At 45.2% G+C, this 23087-nt stretch overlaps 2 protein-coding genes across 2 annotated transcripts; both read left to right on the top strand.

The window, feature by feature from the left end:
* Positions 1 to 882: 882 nt before the first annotated feature.
* TREM1 (triggering receptor expressed on myeloid cells 1) lies at positions 883 to 6769 on the top strand (the record flags this gene model as incomplete). The annotated part of the gene is given in 13 exon segments (XM_081140604.1): positions 883 to 934; positions 1056 to 1127; positions 1130 to 1198; positions 2254 to 2312; positions 2457 to 2512; positions 2514 to 2581; positions 2584 to 2686; positions 3296 to 3366; positions 6246 to 6281; positions 6284 to 6369; position 6373; positions 6725 to 6749; positions 6751 to 6769. Coding segments are annotated over 13 exon segments (717 nt in total).
* A 2203-nt stretch (positions 6770 to 8972) lies between these two features.
* Positions 8973 to 21545, top strand: LOC308558844 (trem-like transcript 4 protein). The gene is made up of 6 exons (XM_081140819.1): positions 8973 to 9145; positions 9328 to 9669; positions 10105 to 10155; positions 10616 to 10676; positions 19868 to 20004; positions 20430 to 21545. The coding sequence occupies exons 1-6, from the start codon at positions 9085 to 9087 to the stop codon at positions 20432 to 20434; spliced, it is 657 nt and encodes a 218-aa protein (XP_080996945.1). The 5' UTR covers positions 8973 to 9084; the 3' UTR covers positions 20435 to 21545.
* The last annotated feature ends 1542 nt before the right edge of the window (positions 21546 to 23087 follow it).

Below are 23087 nucleotides of genomic sequence, written 5' to 3'. Positions count from 1 at the left end.
CCCTGCCCTGCACACTTGAAGCCACAGTACTTGCCACCATGCCAATTATAGACTCTCAATGTGCAGTTGTCTCCAAATGACCCCAAATCTTCCATCACAGAATCATGCATTTGGCTAAGCTCAGGTCAAGTCACAAGCCTGTGCCACAGGTACAGGAGGAATCTGCCTCCATCTGAACAGAGGGGGAAGTGGAGCTCTGTGTCTTAGTGAGACCCATACATTGGGGCATTTTTCCCAAATGGAAAAGGTGTTGGGTGCTGGAGAACCAAAAGACGACAAATACTCACTACACAGCCTCTGAGGCTGATAGGATGAAATGAGATAACCTGAGGAAAGCACCTTTCAGCCCATGGTAGTTTGTTTCTCCCAGCACCTTTATAATTGTGGTGTCCATGCCTATGTCCAGGTTGGCGACTCCGGGAAGCACACACCTCGCCCACAGGCAGAGTACTCTGGGAAAGGCTTGGGACCCTTCTGACCTCATATGGAGCTTTTATAGTTATTATCTATGTGGACCGCTTGCCTCAGAATCACCTGGGCTGCTTGTTAAAATGCAGATTCCTGGGCCATCTCTAGAGTTACTAAACTGGAGTCTCCAGGAGTGGAGCTCAGGCATGTGTATGTTTGCCAAGCTTCCCAAATGACTCAGCCACATGCCCATACTTGAGAATGATGGTGTGGAGTAAGATTAAAGAGGGCATGTCATCAGGAAGGTTTGAACCAGGCCTCGAAGGGCAAACCAAATGTGAATGTACAGTTCATTCTAGACAGGAGGGCTGTGGGAGGCAGTGGTCAGTGTCCAGTGATGAGAACGTCTCGGTGACCTGGGGAAGTAAGTGGAGCAGAGTGGGACATCAGACGGGTGGGTCTAGACTTGTTGTGATGGAGAATGGGGAGCTATTGAGTGTTGCCCAAGAGTCCCATGACAATGAAAGTGAGAAGGAAGGTGTCACAAGGGCAGTGATCTCTTTCCTTCTGCATTTCCCCGAGCTGGTCCCTCTCATCACATTTCTTTAAGGGTTTCTCAATCGCAAAGTAACAGCTAACCCTCTCAGGGAAGGTGGAAAATACCCATGTGGGGCAACATCCTCCAGCAACTGCTGGAGCCCCTGGGAGGACCAGCCCCCAGCTGATAGAATGGACAGGACAGGGCTCTGGGGGTGGCCATGGCTGCTGCTGCTGCTACTCTGGGTCTCAGGTAAGGAGAGGAAGGAAGAGGGGTGTAGATGGCCAAGGGGAGGCACCTACGAAGAGGGTTTTACAAAGAGGGATCCGGAGTGGGATCAAGGTGTATGTTAGAGACAGGAATGGGGAAGGAAGGTAATAAATGCAGACCATGCTGCTGGACCCTGGCCCAGCAGGGATGGGAGATGAAACAGACCTGATAGTTTTCTCTAGTGCATCTCAAAGTTGAGAAAATTATGTAAAATCGACCAAACAAGCTCTTGTTGCTGTGCTGATTCCTTGGGAGATGTAAAGCAGGTACTGAGGTAGAGGAGCATTAGTGGGGGAAAAGGTAAATAATGTCACTCTAGCAAGGTGCAGAGGGGAGTGCTGCAAAGAGGTTCTGGAACCAGAGAGAACTGGGTTCAATTCCTGTTTCTGCCACTTTCTACATATGTCCTCTAACTTCTCTGAGCCTCAATTTCCTCATTTGTAAACCATACCTACTTCAGAGGGTTGTCCTAAGAGTTAAACAGCAGACTGATGTAAAACACTTGGCTCAGTATTTAGGGCTTAGTAAATGTTTAATACAATTTATGGCGGATGACAATGATGACGATGACGATGATAGTGTAAAAAGGTGTGGTGTGATCAGCGACATTGAGGGTTGGGAGGGGACAGAGATCAGTGCCAGCTGGAACTGCTCAGAAGACTCCCCTCTGGGACCAAATGGGATGGATATGGGTGGAGAGGAGCGGGAAGATCATTTGGCTTGGGGACACCAGGAGCTAATACTAATACAAAGTTCTGTCTACCTGAAAGCAAGAGACATGTCTGGGGAACCACAAGTAAGATAGAATATGGGTAGCAAACTTGGTTAAGTTCTTTTTACTTTTTTTTTAACCTTTTTATTATGAAAATTTTTCAATCTACAAAATATAGAAAAAATAGTCACCATAAACTCCTCACCTAGATTCAAACATTGAACCATGACCCAAATTTTGCCTTATTTGCTCCACATGTGTATATATTGCTGAAAATGCTGAGCCGTTTCACGGTAGTTTACGGAAATCTGAAATTGCTCCCAAGCGCTTGGTGGGCTGCTGGGACTGTCATCTGCGCTCCTGGACCTGCCTCGGGCTGTGCATGTAGGGACCCTGGGAGGAGCGGTGGCTCAGGGAAGTGCTTTGCCGTCTCCTTCTAGGGCTCCGAGCTGCAGGTGCAGGGGAGGAGCGCAGGTGCCTTCTGGAAGGAGGCAACCTGACCCTACGCTGCTTTACACCAGGCAGTAGGTCTTCAGCCTGAAGGCCTGGCAGTGCCTGAGGAGCCAGGGCCCCCTGGAGTCACTGGCGCACGAACACGAGGAGCATGGACTTGAACCAGGCCCAGGCCGGGACATACCAGCTGGAGGACGATCCCCCGAGGTCACATTCACGGTCACAATGACAGAGCTCCAGAGGCAGGACTTGGGGCTGTCTCAGTGTGTGATTGGCCTCTCGCCTCAAGCCCGTTGGATTTGCGGGTACAGGGCGGAGGTGAGCAGGGAGAGCCCGGGCGGGGCAGGGCTGTGGAGGCCGAGCTCCTGGCGCGGGCGGGCCCCCATCTGCAGCTCAGCTCGGAGAGCAGGGTAATGGGGAAAGCTCCCCATCAGGAATCAGCGCACCGGGGCTGCCATTCTCTCGCTTTGAGACTTTGAATCCCAGCTCCTCTCTGGATCCCGTTTTTCTCGCCTTTTAAGGCAAGAAAGTTGGACTAAGTGATCTCAAAAATTCTCTGACTCCATGGCAGAGTACCTGCTAGAGGAACTGGGTAGCTGAGCGCCTGTAGAGCCAAGCACGGCTGCTGTCGCCATGTACAAGGGAAGAGGGCGGGAAGAGGTTAAGCGGCTCGCGGTGGCTTTCAGCCCATACATGGTGCAGCTCGGGTCCGCCAGACACCCGTCTGATCTGAGTGTCTTTGGCGAATCCAGAAGTGGGCCCGGTGCCGCCAGTAAAGCTGTCCCCTTTCTCAGGGGATTTAAAAAGTAGCAGGCAAGGAATAGATATTAGACAGCAGGATGAAGGGCCTTTCACTGACCTTGGATTGCTTCTCATTGGTGGGGGCACTGCCAGTTCTCCCCCTTGTTTCTTAGAAAGCCTGTCTACCCACCTAACCCAATACTTCTGCTTCAAGCTGCCCAATGCAACTTCTCCTTTCGAGCCAGTGAGTTGGAGGCCTCCGCCGCCCAGGGCCCTGCCAGTCCATTCCTGCTCATTTGAATAAGTAAATATCAGGCCAGGGCTGGGCTGAAGTTAAACTTCATAGTAGTGTCTGAAATAAAGAGCTGACCGAGCAAAATGACAGTGCTATAGGCAGGAGTGGAGGGAAGCTACTGAACCCATATGATAGGAAAAAACCCCCAGTTCTTTAGCCATCCAGTGATGCCCAGTAATTAACAGACTGGTTACAAATGACTTACGCAGCCAGTTAACAATTCAATTGTCCTCCAAGCAGGAATATTTTATTAATTTGTTCTTAGTATCTGTACACGTGGAAGTACTAAAACTGCTGCTCTTTGGAAAGGTAAGTGGGGCCGTCACAAGGTAATGAAAGGTGCACTGGCCTCATTTCCACTCTTTCTCAACCCAGAACCTACTCAGTGACCTTGAGAACGTCCCTCATACTTTTCTAGGCCGTCTCCATTGTGACAGTCAATGGCTCCAGTTCTCTGGGTTTCTCTGTATTTAAATTTAGAGAAACAAAGGCTTTATATTTTACCCTTGGCAAACTTTGCCCCTCCAGTAGACACCTTGGGCCCCCCAGGTCTGAATCCATCAATTAATAGCTGCCTGGTTCTTTAACTCGAGTCTTAATAGAGCAAGACAAGTAATGGAGAATGACTGAGCACATATTGTTGAATGAGAATGACATCCAGTTTAATAGAGGATAAATGTAAACATAATTATTTTCATCAAACCACAAACAGCAGGCAGTAGAGTTTCATAGCAGCTTCATATTTCTTTTCTGCAGGAATTGGAGAAAACTTTCAGCTATGTAGCTAAGGAAACTGAGTCTAGTACAGATTGTCCCTGCCCGAAGGACTTACTGGTCTCCCAGGGGAAACAAAAACATAATCCTCTGAAAAGGACACTTGCAGTCAACATGAGGTGGCCTGGAGAGGGAAGGGCAGCCAGCACTGTTTTTAGTTAGGTTAAAACAAATGAATGGAGATTTCTTTCTGGAGTGGTGTTGGGCCTGCCCAGAGATCAATGGACTTACCCTCAGTGAATTGTAGGGAATCATTCTACATTTTTCTTAGCTTTTCCAGGTAGGGGAGGGCATGGCAGGAGATGCCCACAGAAAGAAACGTACATAATGTCATGCTATTTGGAAGTGATGGATGTTGTCCACCAGACCCTACTATAGGAAGAGAGGCCTGGAATGGGAATTTAAGAAAGAGAAGGTGGGCCATGGGAAACAGGAGAAGGGAAGTTCCCTGCCTAATGGACAAGATCCATGATGGGTCAGAAGTGAGCCCAGGACCTGTTGTGGCCTGGTGAAGGGCCACTTGACTGTGATGGGTTTGGTGGACGTGGGAGCTAAGAGCTGGAAAATTAGGCCAGGCTCACTGGACAAGATTCTAAAGACTGAGACCAGCAGAATGTCACAGAAATATATAGCAGGGAGTCAGGGGACAGGGGTCCCACTGCTGGCTTTGCTGCTGTCTACTGAGTGACCTTGGACATCCCCTGTTCCTTAGGGGTTAGATTGGATAGTATTGAATGCTGCTTTCACCTTTGACCTTCTAGGACCCTGTGAACGTTTATCTTCCAAATATAGTATAGTCCCATGACAATGAACTTGGGATATAGCTGCTCAGCTTCTAGAAGAAAAATTGTTCCAAATATCTAGGAGGTGCCTCTTGGGTTCAGGTTAAGTCAGCCAGGTGGTGCTGACAGCCTGGCAAGGGCAGGGTATGCTGTACCATCTTCAGCAACATTCTCTGGCACCCAGCAGGGCCCGATGTCAGTCGAAGAGAACCAACCCTAGAGGGCAACCTGGATTCAGCGTCAGTTGTGTCTGAATGAGGGCTGCTGCACAGGGGCCACAGTAAAGGGGAATAATACTTTGGGGTTATTAGCTGGGCCCTTGGCTCATGCCTCACATGTGGGCTTGAGAGCCAGGCTAGACCTCCTGGAGGGCTGTCTCCTGCTCTAGGCAGGCGGAGAAGGTCCTGACCCCAGCAGGCAGAGTGACCTTCACTTCTATTTCTCTTCTGAAGCCCTCAAGCAAGCCTCGAATGTTACTACCTCAAGGCAGCAGAACCCATCAAGCAGCTGCAGAGGAAAGGAGCTGGGGTTGGGGAGCTAAGATCGTAAAGTGTATTACACCCCTGATGACAAGGCATTACCTAGAAAACGTGGCCTAGGTGCGAATGGAATCTGAGCAATTGGCAGCCTCTTTCTTGGAGTTAAAGGAATGGGATGGATGGAAGTCCTTCTCTAAGGAGAGTTGCTGGGGCAGGGGGTGGGGTGGAGGGGGTGCAGAGACCACTCCCTAGAGGAGGAGGGACTTTGAAGGCAGCAGAGGAATAATAGATGCAGAAGAGGGGCGGCCGCCATCCCAGGAGCAGGTGGTGGGAATGCACAGAGTGTGTCGGCTACAAAGGCGGACACTTTGGCTGAGTGGAGAGGAGATGGGTAAGGTTAAAGCAGGCGGTGGATTCAGAGTGTGAGAGCCTCGAGCGCCATGCAGCCTCGTCCACTTTGTCCTGTAAGCAGTGGGAGCACGAGGGGCTTCCCGGCCCCCTGAGTGGAAGAGTGAGGGCTCAGTGCAGTGACCCAGGAGCTTGTGCAGGAGGTAGGCAGAAGGGAGATGTTAGAGGCAGGAGACCAGGTAGATTCTTGGAGGGTAAGAGCAGGGCAGAGGATTATGGGGAAAGTAAGGCCCAGCCTCAAGGTGTGCAGGTCCCTGCTTGGCTGCTCTCATGGCCAGGAGGCAGGAGAGGCTGAGCTCCAGAGCAGAGCATTCAGCAGACACCCACCCTTTCGCACTCAGGAAGGTCAAACCTAGGACACCAACGCTTGTGCTTGACCTTCCAGGCCTGCCGCGTGCCCTTGACCTTTCCAGCCCGCAGATGCTGCTATTGTTCTGACTTGTGGATTTGTCCTGAACAAGAGCCTGGTGTTCTCAGTCCTGTTTGTCCTTCTTTGGAAAGCCTGGGCCTGAGGTGAGTGGGGGCTGGGGCCAGGCTTGGGGTAGGAATGAATGAGGGGACCCAGGAGGTGGCTGCAGATGTGGGTTATAGGACCCAGGGCCCAGGGCTTCCCCAGACTTGTCCCCCGACTTTCCCACTTCTGTTGGCAGGAGTCTTTGCCCTGGAGGCAGGGCCAGCCCTTGGAACAGTGTGCATGGCGCTGGGCCGGGCTCACCAGGACAGGAGCGCCTCTCCCTCTGGGGTGGGAGAAGACAGGGAGGTTTGCTGCTTGGCAATCCAGTCTTTTCTTTAGAGGAGGGGGGAGGGAGACTGGAGCCGGGGCTGGCATGGATGGATCATTTGCAAATCCTGTCTATTCCTCAGGGGAGCCAAACCCAGGGGAGCAGCAGTCACCCTTCCAGGAGCTGACTGGAGGGCCTGCCTCCCCCAGCAAACATCACTTCCACTCTATGTTCAGTAAATAAACAAAAATAATAAATTTCTCTCCTGGGTAAATCAAAGGCTTCCTCATCTTCTGTGAGATCTCTGCCTAGCCCTTTTCTTATTCAGGAAGAGAAAAGCAGTAATGAGAGGACAGTGGGGAGATGGGTGGAAAGAGATGCACTGAACTAATCGGAGGCCCAGAAAATGGCAAGCTACTTTTTTGCATTAAATACAAAAACTGGAACTCACAAAGCATCATCCAAATGAACCTTATGTTTGTTCCCTGCTGTCCAGACCCCCTTTGCTGGGGACGTCTCTGGCCCTCCCGTGAAAACTATGGCCAGAACTCCCACTCTCCTGGTCATTTTTTTAAACATGTTTTTGTATTTTTAAAATTAAATTTATTGGGGTGACATTGGTTAATAAAATTATATAGGTTTCTTCTTCCGGTCATTTAAAAAAATAGACTTTTTTTTTTTAGAGCAGTTTTAGGTTCGTAGGAAAATTGAGGAGACAGTGCAGTGTTCCCATACAGCCCCCGTTCCCACATGTGCACAGCCTTCCCCACTGTCAGCATCCTCTCCCACGCACACAGTCATCCACGGACACACTTCCCCACTCATCTGGTTTAATGTGTTTTTTAATTTTTCCCACCTTCATCCCCTAGCTGCACTCCTACCCTCTCCCCCCCAGGCATCCTCTTAGTATATCTAATGTATGTCCTTTCAGTCTACTTTCCATACATGTATTTACATTTGTGTAGACCCTTGAAAATATATAGAAGTGATTCATGTGTTTTATTTTATACACATTTCACTCTGAGCATCTGGGAATGACTCTCAAAACCACACTTTTTCATAAAAAAATATGCAACTTCCATGGAAAACTGCACTGTGTCTAGCACATTCCTCTCATGTTCTCTGGTTCTGATTCAATGAAAGCTATTTTATAATTCTGTAAATTGTAGGTAATTGATAGACATACAAATTTTGTCTTCTTTCCTCTGCTGTGGGAGGGATGAAAACCCCCACACTGCTTTGTCTCCCATGCAATTCATTTCAGTGTTTCTTTACTCCATATAGAAAGTTTTCCTCTGTATTAATACGAAGCTTAATTTATAACAAGAAACTGAAAGCTTTGTTAGCCAACCAGTTATATTGAAACAACAATCTAGAAAGCAGTGCCCTCAGACACAATTTCCTGGGGTGATGGAAATGTCCCATATTGTCCTGTCCAGCACAGGAGCCACCAGCCACGAGTGGTTGTGGAGCATCTAACATATGGCAAGTGAGACTGAGAAACTGAATTTTTTTCATTCAATTTTAATTAACTATAATTTAAATAGGCGTATGTGGTTAATGGCTAGACTATTAGGTAACACAGATCTAGGTGACTGAGGGGGTTTTCATCCCTCCCACAGCAGAGGAAAGAAGACAAAATTTGTATGTCTATCAATTACCTACAATTTACAGAATTATGAAATAGCTTTCATTGAATCAGAACCAGAGAACATGAGAGGACTGTGCTAGACACAGTGCAGTTTTCCATGGAAGTTGCACATTTTTTTTATGAAAAAGTGTGGTTGAACAATGTCCTGGCCCTCTCAGGGGGCACATTTCTCGTGTTGTGTTTGTGGCTATCAAAACTGCATTTATACACTGTCTAAAATACAATATTCAAAATATGACTGGGCTTCAGGTTGGGAAGGGCATCTTAGATAAGATCCCAAAACATAAGTCACAAGGAGAAAGTGGATGGGTTTAATTACATTTGGTTCCCTAAATATCAGCAACTCAGCTTTCTCGCATCAGCAGGTCATGTTGGTGACATGCCAGCCTTTGGGAAGCCAGCCTTTGACAAGCATATTTTGAATACTGTCCTTTAGCCAATGTACGAAGATATTCTCATACACTATCTGGTCAGCTAACAAACTTTCAGTTCCTGGTTATAAACTTAGGTTCCTAATATGGCTGAAAACTTTTTGTAGCACATGGTACTTTTACATCTGACCAGTTTGACTTACAGTTTCCTCTTAATTAAAGCAGATTTTCCTTTTCAAGAGGGAATCATACTTCTGAATTTTAAGTTTTCCTTCCTCAAAGAAAGAGCCTGGCTGTCCCTCCCTCCTCCCTGCCCATGGAGCCTGCCTCTCAGGCCAACCACTTCCCCAACCAAGCCTCTCTCAGTTCTCCCAGCCCAGAATTCTGCTGGGGCAGACTTAGGCCCAGCTTCGGGTTCCCTCTCCCCAGAGGCCTCCCTTTCCTTCTGTCCTCCACCATCAGAAACAGTTTGGGGGTGGCATGGCCTGGGGAGCCCTGTGCCTGCTCCTGCCACCTGTCCTGCTGGTGTTCCTGGCCTCAGGTGAGACGCAGGGAGTGAAGGAGAGAGCTGGGGCAGGGAGCAGGGTGGCTCTGTGGCCAGAAGGCTGGCTTTGGGGACCATTTCCTGGGTGCGGGCATCAGAAGTCGGTCCCTCTTCCCTCCCCCAGCCCCGTGACAGGGTGGATGGGTCCAGCTAGGGCTCTGACATGAGGGCTTCTCCAGGTTCCCAGGGAGACATAGTGCCTGAGGAGCTTCATGAAGTGGCGGGACAGACACTCTCCGTCCGATGCCGGTACCCTCCCAAGGAAGGACCCTACAGGAAGAAAACCTGGTGTCGGGAGATGTCTCCAAATCGCTGTACTCTGTTAGTCATCAGCTCCAAGCCTGGAACAGCAGCTCAGGACTCTCGATACACGATCTGGGACGCCCCAGATGCTGGTTTCTTCACCATCAACATGACTCAGCTGAGGGAGGAAGACTCGGGGCTCTACTGGTGTGGAAGCTACAACTCTTCCAGAAACCTGATCACTATTTTCAGAAACATCAGCCTGCTGGTGTCTCCAGGTGAGCTCCTTTCTTGAGGAAATGGCCCTTCCCTCCCAGGGCCTAAGTGAAACACCACTCACCCCCTTCCTGTGGCTCCATCGCTCCCACTCCAGATGTCCAAGGGGATCCAGGCCCCTGTCTCCAGCGCAGGGCTGTCGCCTTTGCTCCACTCCGCCCATTCCGGCCCCAGCTGGTGGGAAGAGATGCGTAGGGCTCACTAGACAGGAGCCCAGCGTCTCCCTTTGACTCACTTTTTCTCTGTCTCTCTGTCTCTTTCTCACCCCCCCCCCCCCCCAAAACCTCTGGTGTGCAGACTTTAGGCACAGGTCACTCTGGCCTAAGGGACCTGAGGGACTATCTCTGGTCTCCTACTTCCTCTCTAAGCTTTGGGATCAGACCCGGTTGTGTCTTCTGGCCTCTGGAGAGTCATTGTCTACTTTCTTTTCTCTTTAGCCCTGACCACTTCTCCTGTGTGGACAACTACCTGGCTGCTGGAAAGTACAGGTAGGCCTAAGGTCTCAGTGCGGGGAGGGAAAGAGGGTGGCCAGGTAGCCCGGTAACCTCTGGGGGTGAGCCCCTGGGACCTGGGCTGGTGGGAAGCTGGATTCTGGGCTTGCTAGGCTTAAGACCCAGGGAGGAACATGCGCACCATCTGATCTGATCACAAAGACAGCCATGGATGGGCTGGGTATCCCAAAAGGCAAGTCTGTCCTGAAAGACCCTGTACCTGCATGTCCCAGCTCTGCTCCTCACTTCCTACCGGCTCAGGGAGAGACTCCTCCCTTTGGGCCCAGTGCCAGCCTGGACTTCAGTTGGTTGTTATGATCCCAAGCCCCAGTTACCCCTGGTCTGAAGGGCCCTAAGGTGTTGTCCCCTCTCTACTTCCTCTCAAGGTTTTGGGAGTCAATCCCACTCTGTAGTCTGGTCTCCTGAGCAGCCATTGTTTTCTTTGTGCCCTTCTCAGTTCTGGTCACTTCTCCAGAGGGGACCTCTGGTCTGCTTTCCTTCAATGGATCTGAACACAGGTAGGACAGGGGCCTCACCAGGAGGGAGGGTCCTGGGAAGGGGTGGTCAGATGGCTCATGCAGCCTCAGAGCCACGGAGAGGAAATCCAAGGAGTCTTCTAAGACAGTTGAGGCACAGAGTGCTATAGAGAAGCCCCCAGCGCTCAGATCAGAGCTGGGGAGAGAGACATGGGGAGGATGGTGCTGGTTGTTAACTTTGGAGGAACTATAGAAAAGATAGACATGGGTTTCTGGAATGAAATACATTTGTCAGAAACATGAAGAGTTAAAAATAAATGAGCTAAGCACTCAAGAGGACAGAAAGGGAGCAACAGAACAAGCCTGAGACATAGAAGAGAGAAAAATCATAATGGTGAGGGTCTAAAATCATCCAAAAGGATTGAAAAAGTGGAGATGAAGAAAACTCATAATTCTTTCTTTGAAAAGTTTAATGAGGTAGACCTGTTTCTAACAAGACAGAGCATCCAAGATACAAAACACCACCAAAGTGAAGGAAAAGAAAACAGCCACACACTCTACAAAGACGCTTTAAATAAATAAATCCTGAACAAATACTCTAAAAAAAAATAAAACGTCAAGATTAGCACAGGAAAAAATAGATTGGAATAGGCTGATAAATATTAAAGCAACTGGAATGTTAGATAAAGACTCATCCTCACAGAAACTTCACGACCCAGATGATTTTATAGGTAACACCAATCTTTTAAGAAACATTTGATTCATTTTATTTATTTTTATTAGGACACAAATTCTTTATTAGATAAAATTAGAAATGGCAATTACAATTTAAACTAGTAAATGCAGCTTAGAGTTTTTCCAGCATTATTTTATGCTTAAAATTCAAATATAAGGAAATAATGTATAATCAGAACCTTAAATTAAACTTTTTTCTCACATGACAAATTCCCAACTTTTAATTCCAAAATTAAAAGTTCTGTTTATTGTAACAAAAAAATGTTTACCCCCATATACTTTAGAAATGTATAAACAAAACGCAGCCATCAGCACCCCATAAATGCCAACTAAACAGAACCAAAAGTGAGAACAGAGCGCGGGGCCCCTGACTGCCTGGCTGCAATAAGGGCGAGGTTCTTACAAATGGCAGCAACACCTGCCGTGACGATATTCTGTGTGAGATGTCTTTAAGAAAGAGAAATGAATTTTATGACAAACAAACGTCTCATTGAACATAAAGCAAAATTTTAGGCACGAAAGCGTTCTACATTCTGAATTTGCCACTGCCACGTCCTGTCCTTGGAGTAGAGGTTACTTGTCAGCTACATAACCATCAACAGAAGAACAGCAAGAAAACATGAGTGAGTTAAGTTTCATATAGTTGATAATAAACTATATAAGGCCATATGGTACTTTAGCATAACTGAGAGTCTGAATTTAAAGTACAATTTTCTATAAATGGAAGATAATATTCTATAGTGAAGGAAATACAGAAGTGAAAAAATCTGCTTGACACAGTTTCTAGGATGACTGGTTTCTTAATTCAAAATGATTGTTTGATTGAGAATATATTGTCACAATGGGACATGCTTTGTAACATTTGAGTGATCTGATATATCATGGAGAGTAAAGGGAAAGATGTCCTCAAATAATCTTTTATAAACAGAAGATAAGCTTTCTCTTACTTGGTATTTTCTGGTATTAAGATCCAATCTGGGCCTGGCCGGGCGTGGCTCAGCGGTTGAGCGTCGACCTGGGATCCAGGCGATCAGGGTTCCATTCCCGGTCGGGGCACATGCCCGGGTTGTGGGCTTGATCAATGACTCTCTCATCATTGATGTTTCTATCTCTCTCTCCCTCTCCTTTCCTCTCTCTGAAATCAATAAAGATATATTTAAAAAAAAAAAAAAAAAAGATCCAATCTGGTATTATATACTAAGAGACTATCCCACCTTCAGTAAACTTATAAGTCACTTATGTATAACATAAAGTTTAATTTTATACAGTATCTCTTACGGAAAATAGTGAGATCATCAACATGCAATTAAATAATGTGTGGCATCCAAGCCATATGTTCTGGATAAGTAACAAACATTTCTTCAAATTATGTCTCAAGGTTACAAGAAAAAACCTTTCCCACAGCCAGGGGTGCAGTTAAGGGGACACTAACCTGACCGGAGTCCCTGCTGCTTGAAGAACTGGAGTCACTGCTGCTCCTTTCAGGCTCTGATGAGCTGCTGCGGGCTGCTGCTCTCACTCCGCCAGGAACCACTTCCAACAGCAGCCTTGGGTGATGGTTTTCTCAGATTTGACGTTTTCTGGAATTCAGCTGATTATTGGCATCCAGTAATCGCTTTTCCAGCTCCTGTTTCGTTCTTCCTTGGGCTTCATGATCTCACCATGAGGCTCTCTTGGTCTTTTCCTTAGACACGCAGCAACGTGCTTTCCAGCTCTCAGAGCTGCTGCTTTCAGTGTCCCCAAGCCTGTGTATCTCATCAGGCCTGGTATTTCTCAGGGAAGGCTCTCCTGCGGGCACTGTGTGAAAGACTTTCCCAAGTTTACCCCCGGGGAGTGTATTTATATCCGAACTTAGCCGCCTTTTCTCGCCACCGTTCCCCGGCTCAGCGCTGTCTCCCTCCTCAGGTTTCAGAGCCAACCCTGGTCCTTTCCTCCTTGGCTCATTGCTCTTGGAGTTCTTCTTTAATTTCACTTGCTGAAACTTTTTTCTTGGATTTTCATCTCTATCATTAACCTTTTCTCTCCCTTCTAGACAGCTCTTCCTTTTCTTTAGCATATGGAAAGGTGCTTGGGACAGAACCTGTGCTTGTTGAGTAGCTTTAAGCTGCCCCCGAAGCTTTGCAGGAGCTGGACTGGTCCCTCCCCAGAAGCGCAGGAGAGTCCCCTTCCGAGCAAGCTTCGCACCGCCGGCCCTACCAAGGGATTTTGTGGTATCTGTTTCGGGGTTACTAACAGGCGCACTCTGCGCAGGTTCATCTGAATCTTTGCAAAATGCATTTTAGAAACATCCTGGAGTATTCTTGCCGTTGTCACGACTTCACGATCTGGAGGCCTGTATTCATAGCAATTCATGAACATTAATCTGACATGTGCAGTAAATTCACACCCTTTCTTATATTCTTGGTTGTCCATCTTTCTCTTGATAGCTCCTAGAGCCATCAGGCTTTTCACAATATCACAGTAGTTGTGGGGTCCCAATGCCCTGACACCCACAGGATTATTAAAGGGCCATGCACATGAAAAGCGCTGCTCTGCGAGCATTTCTTTAAGAATCTCACTACAGCGCATCCATTGTTCGGTTGCTTGCAACTTACTTTTGTTGCTGAGAATCTGGCAAAACATCCTTCAGCACAGTTTCTTTTGTAGGTGGCATTTTTGCTGCATTTCCCCCCTGTAAGTGCTGGGAAGACCCCCCACGTGCCTTAGCAATCGCAGTTGCAGGCGTTACTTCTGCTTTCCTCTCGAGCCTTTGTGACCCGCTGGCCCGCGAGGAAGCGCGGGGTGCGGCACCCAGGGCCACAGTGAAAGGGGAAACAGCCTTTCGGGGAAATACAGGGGGCGCACTCGCTGCTCGAATGCTTTTCCCGATGCTTTCTTTAGGCGGCTGTTTCTCTCTAACAGAAGAAAGGGCCACATTCTGCTGAGCGCCTTTCTCTGTTCTTTCCGTACCACCCACAGCTTGCTCCTCTTGTGCATCCGTAATAGTTCCGTTTAAACAACTTCTCTAGAGCTGGTGCCGTAGGAACGATGTCGTCTCCGGGCTTGTTGTAGAAACAGCAGTTTGAGAACATGGTGTTGAGGTCTCCTATACATTCTGCAGCCTGCACGTGATGTTTATGTTCCGAGTGCTTCTTTTTTTATTTTTTTAAAAAAATATATCTTTATTGATTTCAGAGAAAGGAAAGGAGAGGGAGAGAGAGAGAGATAGAAACATCAATGATGAGAGAGTCATTGATCAAGCCCACAACCCGGGCATGTGCCCTGACTGGGAATCGAACCCCGATCGACTGGATCCCAGGTCGATGCTCAACTGCTGAGCCACGCCCGGATGGGCCCTAGTGCTTCTTAATTGTAGTTAGATCCATTGTTTTTATTTTTTATTTTTTAAATTAATGGTACAATGATCAAGCGGCTTTCGTTTCATGGCACCCACAGGCTGCTGAAAAGGCCAGGAAAATCTTTGCTCCCATAAAGCCTTTGAGACAACCCTTTGTAGATACTGCAGTTGATTTGTCAATCGCCCATTTCTCGTAGTATTTATACACTCGGTGGTGGAGGGTTAACAATAGCTGTTTGGCTTCTGGGCAGAGACATTTTTTTTTTTTTTTAGAGACACAATTAAAACATTGTTTATTGGAGACAAAAAAATATATCACAGTACAAGCAAACAAACACAAAAAGGGAGAAAGAAGGGAAAAGACCAATGTAATATAGATCATAACACATAGTGCAAAAATGCAATGTAGAGAAGTCATAAATAGGAAAAAAGCACAGATAAGAAATATTAACAAAATTCCCCCTTTTTATATTTTTAGTTTCACAGGCTGACTATATCTGAGAAATATTTATCCTACTATATACATCCCCCCATATTGATATGCAATATTGCTAAATATATATTAATAGTTCCCTTTCAAATGACAACCAAAATATTCTACTGTTTGAAAGCAATGCTGTGAAAGGTCAAACAAAATATTGGATTACTATTTTGAGCAAAAATATATATTTGGAAATGCAAATAAATGTGACATACTCATAATTGTGTAAAATATTGTAGCTTACTGTGACCAATTTCTGCTGATATTTTGCATTTTATTTGAAAGCTAATTGAAATATTCTTTTTTTTAATTGTTCAAAATATTACAGACGTTCCTTTTTCTCCCCATTGACCCCTTCCACCCTTTCCACCCCTCTCCCCCGTCCCTCGCCACACCATTGTCTGTGTCCTTGGGTTGTGCATATATGCATATAAATTCTTTGGGTAATCTCTCCCCCCCACCTCCCTTCCCTCTGAGATCCATCAGTCTGATCCATGCTTCCATGTCATTGAATCTATTCTGTTCATCAGTTTATTAAGTTCTTTAGATTCCACATATAAGTGAGATCACATGGTGTTTGTCTTTCTTGGGTAGAGACATTTTTAACTGCTTCAAGCCCTGATACTCTAATGTCTACAAGAACATGTCCTTTTCCTATACAAGTACTAAAACTGTTCATTTTGTTTGCCTTAGATTTGGATGATTTATGTTATCTCAACCTTTCACAGTATTTCTTTCTGCTTTTCTAAAACACAAATTGAGGTTTTAGCAGGGAAAGCCTGTAAGTTCCTTTCAAGGTTTGCTATAAAGGATGGAGGTCAGGAAGAGCCAAGTGGAAGAGATGCATAGGGGGAGATGTGGGAGGCAGGGAGGAGCACAGCTTCCATGCCCCCTCCTGGCAGACACCATCTCAGCCCCTCCATGTGTTTGCCAGCTGCAAGCTCTCATTTGATTCATATTTTACACAAGATGTTGCAGAAAGTAAAAAAGAAGCAAAAGCTGCCCAGTTCATTTTATTTTTTTAAATTTATTTTTATTCTTTTTTAATTTTTATTTTTAAATTTATCTTTATTGTTGAAAGTATTACAGGTGTCTCATTTATCCTCCCCATTGACTGCCTCCACCTCGCTCCCACCCCCTCCCCAGGCCTTCACCCCCTTATTGTCTGTGTCCATGGGTTATGCATATATGCATATAACTTCTTTGGTTAATCTCTTCCCACCCTCCACCCCTTTTCCCTCTTCCTTCTGAAATATGATCATCTGTTGCATGTGTCAATGTCTCTAGATCTATTTAGTTTGTCAGATTCTTTTGTTCATTAGCTTCTTCTTAAAGAAGACCCTTCAACATTTCCAGTAGTGTTTGTCTGGTGGTAATGAACTCCTTTAGCTTTTCCTTGTCTGAGAAGCTCTTTATCTGACCTTCAATTCTAAATGATAGCCTTGCTGGGTAGAGTAATCCTGGTTGTAGGTTCTTGTTTTCCGCCACTTTGAATATTTCTTGCTCTTCCTTCTGGCCTGCAAGGTTTCTGTTGAGAAATCAGCTGACAGTCTCATGGGTGCTCCCTTGTAGGTAACTAACTGTTCTTCTCTTGCTGCTTTTAAGATTCTCTCTTTGTCTTTAACCTTTGGCATTTTAATTATGATGTGTCTTGCTGTGGGCCTCTTTGAGTTCCTCTTGTTTGGGACTCTCTGTGCTTCCTGGACTTGTAAGTCGATTTCTTTCCCCAAGTAGGGGAAGTTTTCTGCGATTATTTTTTCAAATAGGTTTTCAATTTCTTGCTCTCTTTCTTCTCCTTCTGGCACCCAAATAATACGAATGTTGGGCTGTTTGAAGTTGTCCCAGAGACTCCTTAAACTACGTTCATATTTCTGGATTCTTTTTTCTTTTTGCTCTTCTGGTTGGGTGTTTTTTGTTTCCTCATGTTCCAAATTGCTGATTTGATTTTCAGCATCCTCTACTGCTGTAAATTATTCTTCATTCCAGTTCATGTAGCCTTCACTTCTGATTGGTACTTTATTATGTCATCGATGGTCTTACTTGTTTTCTTAATAGTCTTACTAATGTCCTTGAGCATCCTTATAACCATATGAACTCTGTATCTAGTAGCTTGCTTGGTTCTATTTCATTTAGTTCCTTTTCTGGAGATTTCTTCTGTTCTTTCCTTTGTGACGTGTTGCCCAGTTCATTTTAAATGTCCTCTTAGTCTCAAAACCAGTGAAGGAGCATACAATAAAATTAAATTATAGGTTAATTTCTCTGATTAACATAGAGTAAAAGAGGAAAATAAATATTAGCTAATTGAAGTCAAGAGTATGTTTAAAAAGTGTATGTTATGGTCATGGGGGTTTATCTCAGGACCAAAAGGGTTGTTTAACTTCAGAAAATCTGCCTATGAAAATAAATCAAATTAATAAACTACAGGAAAAAATCAACTGCTGCAGAAATAGCACTTGGAAAAGTTTAACACATTTATTATTATAAGAAAAAGTCCTTAATAACTTAGAAATAGAAAGAAATAACTTAGTTAGGACTGTATAGCAATGACTACTCTAAGTATTACATAATGGAAAAATGTAAATCCGAATTATGGATTTTCACAGCCGCCACTAATGCTTAAGATAGTGTCAGAGGTCCAGGCCAAGGCTATAGGAAAAGGAAAACTGATGAGAAGAAAGAAGATTAAACAGGAAAAATTTCAAAAACTGTCATTTACCTAGAAAGAAACAAACAGAATCCATAAACTATTAGGTCTCATGAGAGAGTTTAGCAAGATTTCTAAATACAAGATCAAATGACATAAGTGAAAAGTAATTTATCTCCACTAGAAATAATAAGTTAGAAAACCTAATCAAAATAAGGTACAATTCATAATAGCAATAAAATCTATATCATATCTAGGAAGAATTCATTTAACCAAGACCTTTTTGGAGAAAACTTTAGAATCCAATTAATGATATGGATGGTCTCAATAAATAGAAATAATTTATGATATTGAATGAGACAATAATACTATAAAGATGTCAGTTTTTCCCAAATTAAGTCTCTAAATATAATCCCAAACACAATTTCAGTTTAATTATTATTTAAAGAACTTGATAAACTTACTGTACAATTATATGGAAAAATAAGCCTGCATGAATAGCTATGTCAACCATGAAAATACAAAAATAAGAAGAGAGGACTTGTCTTGCCAAATATTAAGATGTATTAAATAATACAACTGGTAACAGTGGTGCTGCTGCAAGAACTGATGACTGAACAAGGGGACAGGCTAAGGAGTTCGGGACAGATGCCTGGATATACAGCAACATACCTTCTGTAAGGAAGCACCAGGAATCAGGGGTCACAGTGCCTACTACTTGGTAGATGTCCTTAAGAAAATGGACAGAGCACAGTAAAAAATACAACCAACCAAAAAAACAGGATCCCTACTTAACACTAAATACAAAGATGAACTCCAGATGGAGTCAAGATATATATATATATATGAAAAATAAAATCATTAAATTAATAGAAAGAAACTGCAGATGAATAGCTGTGTGACCTAGGCATGAGGAAGGACTTCTTATACAAAGTTTCAAAAGCACAAATCATAAGGAGATATATATATATATATATATATATATATATATATATATATATATATATATAATTGATTTGATTACATCAAAATTGAAGGATTCTAGTCAAGAAACAACACTAAGGGAAAAGTTATTGAGCAGATGACAAGCCAGGAAAAGTTTACTGAAACTGTCTAAAACTGCCATGGCAACACAATCTATAACATATAAGGAGCTATGCTACCCAACAAGAGAAAGTTGGGTAAAGCATGTGAAAGGTGGCTTACAGAAGAGGAAATCCAAAAGGCGCCCAAGGGATGTTTGATTACTTGTTAGTAATCAAAGAAACTCAATGAAAACAACCATGAAGTGCCAGTTTGTGCATCTTCAACCAGCAAAGTGAGGACACTGTGAAGTGCTGGTGTCCTCGGGGATGTGGCTCATAGGAACTCCAGTGCGAGTGCAGACAGTCACAGTCATTCCTCCTCCCTGCTGGCCCCACAGACATGAGGGGGAGGCTCTTAGCATTGGCAAAGCAGCGGAGGGACTATCCAAGACATCACAGGGCAGGAAGGAGGCCCAGAGGTTTCATGGGGCCGGCTGGTCCAGAACTGTCCCCCAGTCACTCAGGACAGAGACAGGGCAAAGGCCCAGGTTCCTGCTACTGGGACCTGAGAGTCCTCCCCGGCCCCCCTGTGTGGCCCCCACACCTGGTCTGCCTAGCTCTGATTCTGGTTCCTTCTCTCACCCCTCACCCCCCAAATCTGCCTTTCTTTCTGGCCTCAGGAGCCTCCTGCCCTGAGCCAGCCTGGCAGCCGTGTCCTTTCTAAGCTGGTATTCTTCCTATGCCCCTGGGCTCTGACCCCTGCCTCTGCCTGGAGCCAGCCTTTCTCTCCATCCAAGACTCCTGGGTTCCCTATGACTGGGTCTCCTCACAAGCCCAGACACCCCTGTAACCCTGTCCCCTTCTCCTGAATGCATCGTCCCTACACAGTCAGTTCAGGGTGGTCCCTATACATACAAACAAGTTCCAGCCACAGGGTACCTGGTTCGGGGACACTATAGGAGCAGCTGATATCCAGCCCAAGCCCACTCTCTCTCTCTCTCCTCCCACCAGGATATCAAGTTTCCCTCTGTCCCCCTGTTGGGCTGCCCCCATATTCCTGGTGGCTGTGCTGTGTGGACTCCTTGTGGCCAAGGGCCTGGTGCTGTCAGTCTTGTTCTTCCTCCTGAGCTACAGGCACTGGGCGCAGGGTGAGTGAGCTGGGTGTGACTGGGGCGTGGGGGCAACGGAGCTGGGACAGCTTCTGCCCAGGAAAGATGGCCAAGAGGGGGACCCAGAGACCACAGAGGAGGGGAAAACGATAACAGTCTAATCTCAATATACATTGTTTCTGTCTTTCACTCGGATGTTATCTGCTCCCATGCAAAAGAAATGGACCTTAGCCCCAGAGCCCCCATCGCAGGCTCTGCCTCCTTCTCTGTCCTAAGAGGAGGGAGTGGGCCTGGGAGCAGGGTTAAGGGACAGGAAGGGGCCTGGCTGGAAGTAGGTGAAAGGGAGAAGGGAGGGGGACCGGAGGACGGGGTGACAAGGACATGGCAGGGGGAAGGGCAAGGAAAGATGGTGGGGAAGGGACTCACATTAATTTGTTTGTTTCCTGCTCTTCCTTCCTCCTCAGGGTAAAAGACGACGTGGGGACAGCAGCGAGGGGGGCTCCTGATTGTGCCCACCCAGCCTGGGCCCCAGGACCCTTGAATGCGTTTAGCTTCAGCCATGGATCCGGGGTGGATGCTCTTCTCCTCCCCCTTCCTGCCGTAGGAGCCGCCCTGGCCGTGGAACAGCACAGCCTTGGCAGAAAGGCCAGGGCCCAAGGCTGTTGGAGGCAGCCCGCAGGTCCCGAGGTCGCCTGTGGTGACCCTCCCGCCCGGTGCCGAGGACTCTGCCACCTGCTTCCCCCACAGGCCCGCTCGGCCCCTTCCCGCGCCTCTGCCCTGCTGCTCCCTCGGATGCCCCTGCGCTCTCACCCACCTCAGGCGGACACCACGATTCCTCACGTCTTCTGTTTCTCGCCTCTGCGCTGCCTACAGGTCCCAATGTATTTCCTCTTGTGCCCAAACCCAAGTCCTTGAACAAATGTGTAGGGGAAACTGAGCAAGACAGTGGACGAATTCCGCCGGCCTTCCTCTCCTCTCACTCCAGATATCTTAAAATGAGATAGAAATGACTTAAAAATAGATCCTAATATTGAAAATAAGAAAGGCTGTAACCAGCACACCAGAAACTGAGGAATTCCTAGAAGTTGGGGAAAAATCAGACCCAATTAAAATGGCAAAAACAGATGACTCAGCAGCTCAAAACATGAGCAGAAGGCAATACTCCAAAATGCTTCGTCCACCAAGAAGATGGACAGGGAGGGACCCGGAGGGCACTATGCCAAGTGAAAAAGGCCAGTCAGAGAAAGGCAAGCACCGTCTGGTTTCACTCATGTGGAATCGAACCAACAAACTAACACAAAATCGAAATAGACTCATAGGGAACAGACTGACAGCTGTCAGAGGCGAGGGGGTTGAACGACTCAGTTAAAAAGGTGAAAGAATTAAGCGAAAACAAGAAAAGCACCCCCCCCCCCAAAACCTCATAGACACAGACGACAGCGTGGTGACTACCAGAGGGAAAGAGGGGTGGGGGGAGGTAGAAGAGGGTAGATTCTCAATGGATTAAAGAGATAAATGTTAAGAAAATATAAAAGAACTAGAAAAGCTGTATAAAATAAATACGAGGTTATCCAGGTTTTAAATTTCTTTTTGTGTTAGTCTTGGTAAGCTGTATGTTTCAATCAATTTGCCCGTTTCATCTAAGTTGTCAAATTAAGGGGTGTGAAGAGCTTCATCTTAGTACATTCTTTTGATACCTGTAGGGATCTGTAGAAATGTCCCTTTATCATTTTTGTTTTCTTTCTTTTTTTCTTAATCGGTCAAGCTTAAGTTTAACAAATGTATTAATTTTCAAAGACCTCTAGCTTTGTTAGTTTTCTCTATTACTTGTCTTCTAGTTCACTGATTTTCACTCATTTTTTATTTCCTTTTTTACATACTTTGATTTAAAATTTATTTTTCTTTCCAAGTGTCTTAATGTGAAAGCTTAGAGCACTGATTTTAAACTTTTCTATTCTTCTTTCCCCAGCTCTATTGAGATATACTTAACATATAACATTGTGGAGGTTTAAGGTGTACAACGTGCTGATTTCATACACTTAAATATTGCAATATGATTACCACCCTAGCATTAGCTAACACTGCCATCCCATCACATATAACTATTTCTTTATTGTGATGAGAACATTTAAGATGTATACGTTTAGCAACTTTCATGTATAACATAGCATTATTAGCTATAGTAACCATGCTGTATATTAGATCCCTAGAACTTGTTAATCTTGTAACTGGAAGTTTGTACCTTTTGACCAGTATTCCCTGCCCCCCAACACCCCCGCCCCAAGCCCCTAGTAACCACTACTCTCTGTTTCTCTAAGTTTGGCTTTTTAAAATTCCACATATAAGTGGAATTCCATCATATAGTATTTGTCTTTCTCTTTCTGACTTATTTCACTTAGTATACTACCCAAAAGGAGATCTTTCTACTTTTCTAATATAAGCATTTAATACTCACATTGCTGTAGAAAGACAGCTTTATCTAGATCCTGAAAATTTTTACGTAGTGTTTTTAAGTTTAAAATATATTTTGATTTCTCCCATGATTTCTTCTTTGACCATTGGGTTTATTTGGAAATAAATGCATTGATTAATTCCCAATGATTTAAGTATTTAGATATTGTATTCCTTTTGATTTATAATTTAATTCCATTATGGTCATAGAACACACTCTATATAACTTCAATATTTTTTAATTCATTGAGTTGTATAGTGTGGTCCAGCATATATCATAAAATATGTACTTGAAAAGTGTATATTTTTCAGTTATTAGCTGTATAAATGTCAATTAAGTCAAGTTGATTGATAGTTTTGTTCAAATATTTTATATCTCTACTGATTTTTTTGGGTCTCTGTGTTTTGCCCACTATCAATAAGGAGTGTTAAGTGATTCCAGCTATGCTTATGGGTTTGTTATTCCAGCAGAAGAGACTGTAAACCAAGAATTATGTATCTAGCAAAATTATCCCTCTAAAATGAAGGTGAATTTAAAAGAGAGCTGAGGGAATTCTGTTTTAGCAGACTTGCCCTAGAAGAAGTACTAAAGGGAATCTATTGGGCTGAAATGAAAGGGCACTAAACAGTAACTTGAATCCACATGAAGAAATAAAGAACACTAGAAAGGT

The sequence above is a fragment of the Miniopterus schreibersii genome (assembly GCF_964146895.1).
Source record: "Miniopterus schreibersii genome assembly, chromosome: 6".
Lineage (NCBI taxonomy): Eukaryota > Metazoa > Chordata > Mammalia > Chiroptera > Miniopteridae > Miniopterus > Miniopterus schreibersii.
The sequence above is the reverse complement of the archived record's forward strand: the minus strand, read 5'-3'. Positions and strand labels throughout refer to the sequence as shown.